General features: G+C 42.6%; 1 protein-coding gene across 1 annotated transcript; it reads right to left on the bottom strand.

Moving 5' to 3' along the window:
* Positions 1 to 1,993: 1,993 nt before the first annotated feature.
* ccnl1a (cyclin L1a) lies at positions 1,994 to 11,517 on the bottom strand. Its single transcript, XM_080730868.1, has 10 exons — positions 11,203 to 11,517; positions 10,861 to 10,935; positions 9,734 to 9,843; positions 7,699 to 7,819; positions 7,355 to 7,419; positions 4,617 to 4,716; positions 4,388 to 4,492; positions 3,869 to 4,122; positions 3,547 to 3,645; positions 1,994 to 3,316 (listed from the first exon to the last, which is right to left on the bottom strand). The coding sequence occupies exons 1-10, from the start codon at positions 11,443 to 11,445 to the stop codon at positions 2,848 to 2,850; spliced, it is 1,641 nt and encodes a 546-aa protein (XP_080586994.1). The 5' UTR covers positions 11,446 to 11,517; the 3' UTR covers positions 1,994 to 2,847.
* Between the last annotated feature and the right edge of the window lie 424 nt (positions 11,518 to 11,941).

The raw sequence follows: 11,941 nt of genomic DNA, 5'->3' as shown, positions 1-11,941 counted from the left end.
AATTTCTTTATCTTTTCTTGCCTGTCTGTAATTTAATATGCTGTGCAGCACTTTGGTTCGACCTTGGTCATTGGAAATGTGCTATAGGCCTACACATAAAGTTTGACTTGATTTGATATCATAACGACAGCCTCCCAATGGCTCCCATCACAGCCCTATCAGGAATGTACTCTGTGCTATACTTAGATTGGAGGTTAGAGGAAGGGGGGTTGAGACAGTGAAAACATAACTTGTGGTTATGAAGGGAGCATCTCCCATCACAGATGCCTCGTTGAATTTGGCCCATAATCCCTCCAGAAGGCCTCCCGCAGATTCAAAAGTAACCAGAAGAAGGCAGTCTAAGCTCAATGTTTCATGTTTTCACCACCACTGTTAAAACATTTTACTACAAAGACTATCAAAGACTATTATTTCTCTTTCTCTCTCTCTCTCTCTCTCTCTCTCTCTCTCTCACACACACACACACACACACACACACACACACACACACACACACACTGAGCAGGGCAGAGGATGGGAGTGTGGGGGTGTTTCGGGTTATGGAAAGGGAAGATCATCATTGTATATTTTTCGTTTTTTTTGTTGTGGTCCAGCCTGTTGTTTTTTGTTTATTTATCATAATTTCCATTTCGGGCAGATGTAGAATAAATACAGATTGAGGATAAACATGTGCATTTTTCTGTTTTGACAACACAAGTTCCACATGAAACTTTCTGTCTCCACTGGTTAATGAGGGACTGGTCTGAAAGCTGCATGAACATGCAACATAATGTAGGCCATAGATATATGATGTAGGCTACCACTGTATGTAGGCCTACACGTGTATGTAGTCTACTGTACTGTTCACGTGCACGCACACACACACACACACACACACACACACACACACACACACACACACACACACACGGTTTCATTGGTGTGACCCTTCAACTAATCAGGAAAGATAGCTTGACAACCTCCAGCCAGCCAGACGCATTGTAGACATTCCCTTGATGATGTGTGTGTGTGTGTGTGCGTGCGTGCGTGCGTGTGTGTGTGTGTGTGTGACTGGAGATCTATCAGTCTGTGGTGAGGGGCTTTCATGCATCATACCGTTACCTAATATTCTGGCAGTTGGTCTCCTGTTGCACAATGTGTAATGTAGGACAGTCTGACAATGCAGTCAATATGGTGTCAACACAAAGCCCCTGACTGAACATGTAATCACTCAACATGTGTCAGGTAAAGGATGGAGTAGCTATATGGAAACACTGAGAAAGATGACGAGGTAATGGGGTAACAAGAACATGATGTAAACAATAAGAATGTCAACTTCACACACACACAAACAGGCTGCAAATAGGTAGCCAACTAACCATCAGAGTTGGCATTGCATTTACTTTAAGAGTATATGAACTATAATGCAACACTGCCCTCTAGTGGTGATGCTGTATTATCCCCACATAAAATATGGTATGTACTACTCTTGTGTTAACACTCTGGGTAAGATGCAGCTAAATATACCCACAATGTAGGATGCAGCTAAATATAGTATACCCACAATGTAGGAAAGACATTTTTTATAAAATATTTACTAGAGAACGAAAGCCCATTAATTTGGCTACACAATAGCTAGACTACACCCCCTCTCTCAACTATAGCAGGAGTGCAGGACTACATCAATTTTGAAGCTTATGGCTCATAGAAACAAAGACAAAGAGCATTCAGTTTCTTTTTTTTTATTACCGAATATAAATCAGACATGAACACGTGCAGACTAAAAACCAGTGTAACAAATTCACCACGATCCTAGAAGATTTTTGAAATAAAGTCTGCATCCCATCGCTGTAAAAAAAAATATGCTCTATTATCTATAGACCCTCAGGTTTTTTTTTTTTTTGCAACTGTACAGAACACGGCATCAGCGAACGCACATTTGTGCGAGAAATGAGTAATCAACTGAAACAAAATCGCTTGCCAGTCCATTAATGTGCAAAAACATCAGAGTTCATTCCTGTACGATCCTTTTATTGTTGTACATTTGCGCATTTATTCAAACCCCTTCCACTGAGCAAATTGCTTTTATAAATCAAAGCGTTCACAATACATCAGCAGAGTTTAAGCCATCTTTACACTGTAAATATGCCATTTCTCCAAGTCCAGAATTTTACATTGTTAAATTAAAACAGGAGGGCAGGAAATATAGGGAGGGTCAAAAAGATAAATAAAATAAATCCGAAAAGAAATTAAATCATTGGGTAAAATTATGGTGGAGAGAGAATGATCGATCCGGGTCTGGTGGTGTCACAGTATAAATGTTCCCTTCAACTGAACCGTTATGCCCGGCTTTAGAATTGGTTGTGCACCCGGTGTCATGCACCAGAAATAGCAATCTGTAACCTTTTTTTTTTAAGATTTATTAATCTAGGTACATGACACAAGCAACTAAGTATAAATCAGGCTATAGTTATGACCTTGGGCAATTCTGATGGTCAGCCATGATTATTAAATGTAGAAAAAGAAAATCTGGTTTAAAGTTGCACCGTAGACCCAATAATAGTACCTCCTTCTATAGGGCTGATATTTTACTAACGCTTTTGCCATGGGGGCTGGTTGCAATCCTATTTTCTAAATGGAGCCATGGCATATAAGCATGAAATCTTTTCACGTGAACAAATCGTAAATCGTAAATCCCCCTCATGCCCAGCTTTAGAAACTGATATAGTACAACGAACAATGCTGGATGAAGTTGAGTGGAGTAGAGCAAAGCTGCGTTTGTAGAAACCTCACTAGCTGTTTACTGTGACATACCAGACCCTAAGTCAATCTGCCAGCGAGTGTGTGAGGTGGGTGAGGGGAGGGGGCTCAGCGTCGATGGCGGCTGTGCCCCGAGTGGCTACTACTGCTGTGGTGTTTGCTCTTGTGGCTGCGGTCTCTGTCCCTGTCATAGGAGCGAGACCTCTCCCGGTCTCTCCTGTCCCCCCGGTGGTGACCTCCTCTCTCATGCTTGTGCTTCTTGGAGGAGAGGTCAGAGGAGCTGCGGTCGCGGTCTCTCTCCCTTTCCCTCTCTCTGTCCCTCTCCCTGTCCTTGATGGGAGAGCGCGACCTGGAGCGCGAGCGAGAGCGCTTCCTCTTGTGGCTCGATCCGCCCCCGCCGCTGTTGCTGTGGCGACCGGCGGACTTGGAGTCACTGTTGCTGTGATGAGCGACCTTGGCCTTGAGGTGGGGCAGCAGGGGCGAGGGCTGATGTCGGCGCGGCGACGGGCTGCGGCTGTGGGAGCGAGAACGGGAGCGGGAGCTGTAGGTCCCTGAGCGGCTGCGTCTGTTGTTGTAGCTGTAGATGTGAGACGCAGAGAGAAGAGACATTATGTTGTTGTAGCTGTAGATGTGAGACGCAGAGAGAAGAGACATTATGTTGTTGTAGCTGTAGATGTGAGACGCAGAGAGAAGAGACATTATGTTGTTGTAGCTGTAGATGTGAGACGCAGAGAGAAGAGACATTAACCATCCAACATTCTTGGCACACATTCAAGGAAAACAAATGAAACTAAAATACAAACGTACTGTCTGCGAGGGGAGCGTGACCTGGAGCGAGACCGTGTTCTAGAACGAGAACCACTGCCGCTCCTGCTGTTCCTCCCGATCTTAGCCTCCTTCCTTAATCTGGGAGACAAAAAGACAAAAAGAAGGGATTGCTTCATTAGAAAACAAGTTACAATTTGTGTTAAACACTTCTAAAACTCAAAGATGCATATATTTGTGGAACCTTGTACTTATTCACTCAATTATTAAAATGTGTAAAAAAAGAGGCACCATTTTAGGGGATGTATTAAAGCTGAATTAGACACTACTATCCCCAGTAATGGCATACAAATTCATGGCTCACCCGTTGTGTGGGCTCTTGGTGACCTGGGTCCTGTTGTCCGGCTCTTTCTTAACTGGTTTGAGGGTCTGGGGGTTGGGAGACTTCTCCTCCAACTTGACCACGTTGGGGGAACAGGGCTTGGAGGCGGGTGAGAAGCCACCCACGTTGGACAGGGCCGGCGTTCCATCTGGGTTCAAACCCTTGGCTTTGAGTTTAGCCTCTGCCAAGTACATCTTCCGTCTCTCCACCTCCTTCTCCAGATGGTCATAGTTGGGCTGTAAGGGAGGAGAAAGACTTTTTCAGCCCCTAACAAAGTTAACCCAGGCGTCCCTATTTTGGGCATGTCATTTGAAAAACTATTTCAAAAATGGTATAACGTGACACGTGTCCATCATGCAGTGCAGTGGCCCCAGCCCACAAGAGAACAAGTGGACTATATTTTCATAAACATATAATTTTCCTTTTAACAGTTCTGCATGTCCATGTATATGCATTTTTGTCTACCATGAACTCTGCTGTTGGTAGTATAGAGATCATTACCTTCTTCCTGGTATATAGTTTGAGAGTGGTGATGCAGATCTCCTTCATCTCCTCCTCGCTGGCTCCAAACAGCAGGTACCAGTGAGGTCTAGACGGCAGAGGCATCTGGAGCAAACAGAAAGCACAACACTTTTTAGAACAGCTTTGAAGAGGTCACACAAGAAAGAGGATATAATGGAGGAACAGGAAACAGGTGAACATTGTATGAGCTAAAAAAAACTCTTCTTACCTGCAGAGCTCTGGCAGCGAGGTATATGCAGGCACAGGCGATGGTCTCAGCTTGAAACCTCACAAACACATTTGTCCTTAGGGAGTCATTCATGTAGTTCCTATGGAGACAAAAAGCACATACGAAAAACACATAGCATCTTCTCTACGCAAGCTTCACACAGCCCCCATGTATAAATGTTTCAACATAGATAATCCCCACCAGTCACCGTTTTTGTAACTAGCGGAGGTCATCAACCACAGTCCCAACTCAATTGCTAAATTATCAAAAAGGCATGCATTTATAGTTTTTTTACAATCCCCATTGAAATCAAATAGACTGCTACTTTTAATTTTCTATGACTATTCTTGAGAAGTAAGATATTGAGAAAGTGGTTTGTTGGAACATTGATAATTGGTCTGTATTAGAGAAGTTGGTTCTTGTTCCAGGAGTGAATTGTTTCCTGAACAATCCCACTACATGTTCAGGAAATTGCAATTTCCCCAACATAAAGAGGCTGAACTAGAACCAAGAACCCTTTCATGGCATTTCGTTCTATAGCCAGGTGAGTGGCCAAAACAAGATATGCAAAAACAAGACATCTTATCAGGAAGACATGATTTAACTTTGTCCTTCTCCTCTCAGGATTGTCCATGGCGGTGTTATGTCACAGGTAAATAAGGGAAGGCTGGGGCACAATTCATTGTCCATTCAAGAACACCAGCCACAAAAGTCTTGCCTTACTATCGACTGAAAGCTGACTAATCAAGTCCTAATAAAATGACAATGATTCATGCCTTGCAATGGGGGGTGAGTGGGGGCACATGCAGATGCATGGACATTCAAGGCTCGACAACAATGCAGACTGTTTGCTCTAGTCCTATCATTAGGGCTAGATTTACATCTCTGTAAAGCTGGGACACAAGGAGGCATAGCACGTATGGTGGCATGCACAACGGGTTGGACTCATGTTCCAGGCTTGGGGTGGCATTGGCACAAAGCATGAGACAATACAAACACTCATCTAATGGTAATGTTTGTAGCATTTCAGGGCAGGAAATGTCACTTTTTCCATCCACTTACTACAGAATCTGTGCCATTCACCAAAATAAATGGTTGTCGGTCTCATTTGTCTGCTGATGACGACAGGCAAGCTTACCGGCCACAGCCAAATATTTACATACATTTCCCTGCTTTTCTAGCTGGTGCTAGTTTCTACAGCACCATAAACAGCCATGTGAAGCTCTCTTGGTGAAATTAGGAGGGAGCCAACTAATATAAAACTGTTTTACTATGCCATACAGCAAGAATTTGAGTTGCTGCAGGCTCATTAAGATGATGGGTAAGTGAGATTAGTCAAGGCTAGCGATTAGCAAGAGACAAAATGAACTGGGGTATAAATAAGGAACACATGAGAATGGAGTGAGCTTCTATGTCCCTAACAGTCATAGAGGCCATAAAGACAATAAAAAGCACACATATAATAGCTGTTTGACAGCATACATGTAACATCCAATGCACTGTTCTGACCCAGACCAATGTCCTTTGGAGAGCAGAGCTCTTTTCCTAGCACAGTACGTTTGGATGAAGAATTTTGCCTACTCAGGCATATGCACCCACAGACTGATAAGATTTCAGTTGTCTTATGTGTTGATTCAAACCATAACACACACAGATTCATTTCCAGCTCTAGTTGGGCTGTAACGTGTGACGTTCCCTAGACTTTTTAGTGCCCGCATTTAACAGTTATGTCAACGCTACTGTTAACACATGGTCGTTGGATTGTGATACAGACTGCTGCATGGGCGAGACGGCTCCTTGGGAGGCAAAGCCTGAGAGCTGGATCAGCCTGTAAAAACATACACAGGTCTGGACACCATGTCAGTTGGGGACAGGACACAGTACACTACTGTATTTAAAAAGGCAGGTAACTGGTCACAAAAAATATATATTGATTTCCAGCTAAGTTTACTTCAATGCTAAGTAAACCAAGGAAAAAAAAATAATGCAAATATATCTACAACTAGTTAGAAAAAATATGTATAACAATTGAAACCTTTGGTAGCAAAACCAAAAAAATACAAAGCCTTTCTGGACACCCCCATTGAGAAAACAAGACGATGGTTGGCAGTTGGGAAAGGCCCGCCCCCTTCAGTGAATCTCGGCACTGGAACTGACTGTCTGGAGAAGGGCAGCCAGCCAAGGGGGGGAGCTTCCTGAGGTCATGTGGTTGGAGGAGGCAGAGTTCAGAGGTTCTTTATGTGACTTACCAGCATGGACTACCCTTTAATCAAAGAGTAGAGAGAAAGGACAAAGTTAAACCAAGTTCCACGGGCACCACTCTAAACAAAAAGACTTTTCAAATCAAAGCCATGTAAGGACACACACAGACCGAGTGACGAAAAACAGGTTGTCATTCAGAAACAAACGTGTCCATCAGAGAATAAGGAGGTGAAGAGCATTACATGGCGTGGGGTAATGTCGCAGGCAGACCTGGGCCAAATAGTTGCCTTTCAAATACGTGACTGAAATCAGGAGGGGCGCTTGATCGGTACTTAACTGGCAGGTGACGTTTCTCTCATGTAAGACGCTGCTCCCAGTGCCCGGCATACAAATCAAGCGCTCCCCAAGTAATTCAAATATTTGAAACTTGTTTAAACTGTCTCTTTTCGCCCAGGTCTGGAAGCACGTCTCGGTAGACACGACACAAGTTGCTGCTGTGGGTAAGGTTTTTGGTTGAAGACAAGGATGAAACTTACCAGGCGGTCTGAACTAATGTCTGGTTCTTCTCACATTCCAGGACTTGAAGGTACATGACGATGATCTGAAACAATAAGCGGTTACATGTAACCAGAGCACCCACAGTAGAAACTAGTGCATCAGGTTTGTGTATTAATCAGCACTTGGCCACAAGGCTATTCTGAGAAGGGGAGGGAGGGGGGACTAGAATATCCCAGCTGCTTTCTGTGAGTCAGCCAGGCATGCATAGCAGCCAGAACTTCTAATACTGTAGTGTAGGGTCTTACAAGTATTGTAAAAACTAACTGAATGAAATGAAAGGGGCGAGCCTGGGCATGTGTGCATGGGCAATTGTGGTACTCACCTTGTGTGGATGCTTGACGTGCACACAGAAGCCCAGCTCCTTCAGGATTCGCCGCTCCGCCTTGATCACTTGGTTTTTGGTATTTATGTAGTTCTGATCAAGTATCAATGAACTTGTACTCCTAGTTTATATAAAAAGGAATCAAAATAAAACAAATGGTTCCCCCAATTTTCTAAGGAAAAACAAGCAATGAAAGTGCCCTTCTGCTTTCTTTGACTTATTTTTCACCCCTTTCAACCAACTTAAAGCAACAGGTCCAACTGTATACGTATGGTTTGTGGGGGTTTGTAGACTCCTGTGGTTTTGCTGGAAGCGTTTGGGTTCTGTAGTCAGCTCTCTGCCTCAAATCACCACGTGCCACAGCTTTAACAGAAATATCAACTCAGATCACCACCAGTACCAATGGAAAAACAATTCCCAAAACAGCCAATTAACTATCTTTCAACTTCAGCTATCTGAAACCCCTATAAAACAACTTATAACCGATGACAGAAAACAGACACATTGGGCTATACTCAAAACGACCCCCCCCCCCCCCCCCTCTTTACTTGTAATAAGCACATCAATATATTAAAAACAAATAAAGCACAAGCTGTGTTCAGTTATATAAAGGTCTCAGTTAAGCAAATCACTTTCACTTCTCCTTTTAAAGTTAAACTTGATTCTTCAACATTTACTGCCATTTATCCTCAACTAGTACAACCTATTAAAAAAATTAGGTATTATCTTAATTTATTCATAACTTGTTGCCTTTTGGCCTTTCAATAATAAAAGAAAACATGAAGACAACTAAAAGTGGGCTATAACATCCCTAAAGTTTGAGAAGAACGTTAAAAATTCACATATTTATTCAGGCCTGCATCAAAGATTTTCTCAACGTTCTAGTGGAATAAATATGCCTGAATACATGTGTGAAATGTGATCATGTCGACTCTCCTGACTAAAACTACGAATGTGCTGCCCTTTTCAGAATGCTCTTTAAAACACTTATTTAAGCTGTTCTCTCCTCTTTATAGCATTGGATATAAATTATCTGTGTTGTTAATTATAAACCCCTTTCCTCACAAATGGATCTCTTAGAGTTCTGCTACTCGTGATTTAAAATCTGACCTAACACACATGCACTATCCATTACCTATGAACAAAACAGAAAATGTAACCTACACTGAGACCGTGTCATTCTATGCACAGAACATTGTGTGCACAGAACAAAAGGTAGTGATATTTCTGTGAAAGCTTATGGATGACAGTTGGTGAATGAGGTTTTGCTCTTGTAAGCAAAGACAAATGCACATGTGGAGCAGTCATGGAGAAGAGAACTACTTTACCCAAGACGGACAGATAACCAAAGCTTTAGGCCAAGCCACAGGAGTCCTCAAGGTGCCCCAGCGGGCCAAGGACCTTCGGCCAACCTGTCATCCCCGATCCCAGTGCCCCGCGGTGACTCAGACCACGGGCGTCTCCCACGGGAAGGGGGGGCGGGGCGGGGCTGGGGGAGACACGCCAACCCGGCTCGCTCATGGTTGTCATGCCGACTGCTTCATCTTTACGTACCATTCCACATCACCCAGGCTTTGGTAAATGTATCTGGTCGCTGTTAGTTGGTTGCAAGGGAAAAAAGAAGCCAAGTTAATGCTGGAGTCTTTTTGGTAGAGGAATGAATAGTTTCTTCTTCTTTTTTTGTCTTTTAGACTAAGACACACAAGTTAATCATGTATGCCTGGTCTTCCATTGGTTTAAATTCCATGCAACCTTTTTAGAATAGTAAGATCTTTTACAATATTGCCAATTTCACCAATTTTCAAACACACAGGTTGTTATGTGTACAAGATAATACACGTCTGAAACTACCAGTGAAGAGGAAACTGAAAAGCTTTAAAATGGTTTAGAGTCATGGATAAACAGAAGAGCACTTTCACATAATATACAACATTGCAAAAATGAAGAAAACAATAAATACAAGTGCAACAGGAATTGACATACATCAACACTCAACAGTGGCATACAGAAAACATGACATGGTGTTGAAACTTACTTTTTGCCCCTTATCTGTCGTAGATGGTGGAAAACATTGATGACGTCTCGTATTCGTCGTGGAGCTTCTTCAATCTTGGAGGCCAAATTCACACAAGCCATAGCAACAATCTAAGGAGACAAGATCACAGTGATAACAACTGGAAAACATCAAAAATACTGTTCGCTAATCTATCAATTTGAAACCATTTCTGTATCTAGAGTAAAAATGTCCCCAAATTAACCATTTTGATTGACATTGGATTTAAACGGTCTGTTTAGCGGGTAGATATCTGTTAATATAGCAAAATAAGTATTTTCTTTTTATACTGTTATATACAGTATTTGTGATGGGGGCTCCCCGGCTCTTTAGTAAACCGAAAATAGATGTTCAGGCCGGGATACGACTTATATCCAATCAGAGAACCTTACATAGATCACTATCTCAGCTTCAATTTTGTGGTGTTTTAGTTCCAATTTAGATACTTAATTGTTTTGTTTACCCCATGCCAATTTTACTTATGAGTTCTCTCTCCTGCAAATGTATTATCTGTGTCAGTGGTTCCCACACTTTTTAGCTGAAGACCCAAACTAGTGAAAACAAGATCTACAAAATCAGATCGGCTATTTTCACTACTTCTTAAACTTATTTATGGAGATTCTTCAATTATTAATTAATGAAATTAGTTAGAAAAATCATAGCCATTTTTTTTTATTCATGAAAATCTTTGCTTTTTGGGGTAAAGTTTTTTGAGAATGTTTTGAAATAATTAAAAAACAAAATGTAGGAGACCAAAAATTAAGGGACCCATAAAAATCTGCCCGCAACCCACAAATGTGTCCCGACCCAGTATTTGGCAAACAGTGCCAGTGATCTATGTAGTAAAGAAAATATATATATACACATTTAACGTTAGCTGATATCGAAATAAGGTTTTTAACAATAGTTCTCTTTTATAACAAAATATAACGCCACCTTTAATAAAGGAACACAGGGCCACTCACTGTATGAACACCATGTTCACTGCGGTATTTATGTGAACGATGACAATATGGCTGCTCTGAACGTAAGCAGAACGTATGCTATATGGTATGTCCCAGGCTGTGCTAACAACAAAGCACCCAAGAAAGAAAACGTTGATTTCTCACCTCAAAACTGTGCTTGACGAACGACTTGGAGTAGAAAAAGCGGTGGAACAGCACCTGTCCCGTCGCCATCGCCACCTGACCGTGGAAAAAAAAGCACAAACAATGACGACTTTAACACCCGACCTTACATAACACGCTATAAGCAGCCTAACCTCAACCGCTCACACAATGGACGTCCGCCATTTTAACTACACCAACACCACGCTAACGGCCAGAGAGCTTAAAGCTAACAGGGCTAACTACTAGGCCTCGGCGATGCTATTCAGCGATAAACAAACGTGATCCAAAACGTCTAAACAAGACACACCGGCCATCATGTTATTCATGTTATTGTTTACCGACCTGAGGTAGACGGAGGAGGATCCCGGCGGACTGGATGAGCTCGCAGCCCAGGATGCGCAGGTCGGTCTCGGTGTTGAGGTCGAGGCCGTCCAGCATGGAGGGCGTCGGGGAGAGCCGCTCCTCCGGGATCAGGGAGTTGTCGATGGTCAGCGAGACCTCCGAGTACACCCTGTCGCCGATCAGGATGCCGGCGTCGTCTTTCGTGGACGCGTTGGAACCGGTGGAAAATGGACCCGCGGCCATTCTTCACCTGAATAATGTGTTTATCTATCAGCCCCCGGAGAAAGAGACGAAGGCCTTCTCTTCGTAGCAGCAGCGACGACGACAATGGAGGAAATGACGACACCGCATGTGGCGTCGGTCGGTGCACGCAACCCCTAACACTTGGTGCTCCTCCGCTCCGCGCTTGGTCAAATAGTTCCAAAACGTTATTTTATTTTTATTTTGTTCACTCAAAAACAAAATAGCTAAAGAAACATATAATATTTTAATTTGCATAACTTACAAAAAAGTATTAAATAATTGGCTAAAAAACGAAAACTACAAACTAAATTAGGCTATTAACGTTTTGTTTTTGTTCTCTCCCCAATCACATACACACCCATTGTAACAGTTACAATGGGTGTGTATGTGATTGGGGATTGGTCCATTCAGCAATCAAAAGCAGCAGATCATTCACGTCCACAAAGATTTCATATGTAATTGTGTTCATTTTTGTGTCATTGGCATTGCTGCTGAC

Source organism: Nannobrachium achirus (assembly GCF_963921795.1).
Source record: "Nannobrachium achirus genome assembly, chromosome: 8".
NCBI classification, from domain to species: domain Eukaryota; kingdom Metazoa; phylum Chordata; class Actinopteri; order Myctophiformes; family Myctophidae; genus Nannobrachium; species Nannobrachium achirus.
The sequence above is the reverse complement of the archived record's forward strand: the minus strand, read 5'-3'. Positions and strand labels throughout refer to the sequence as shown.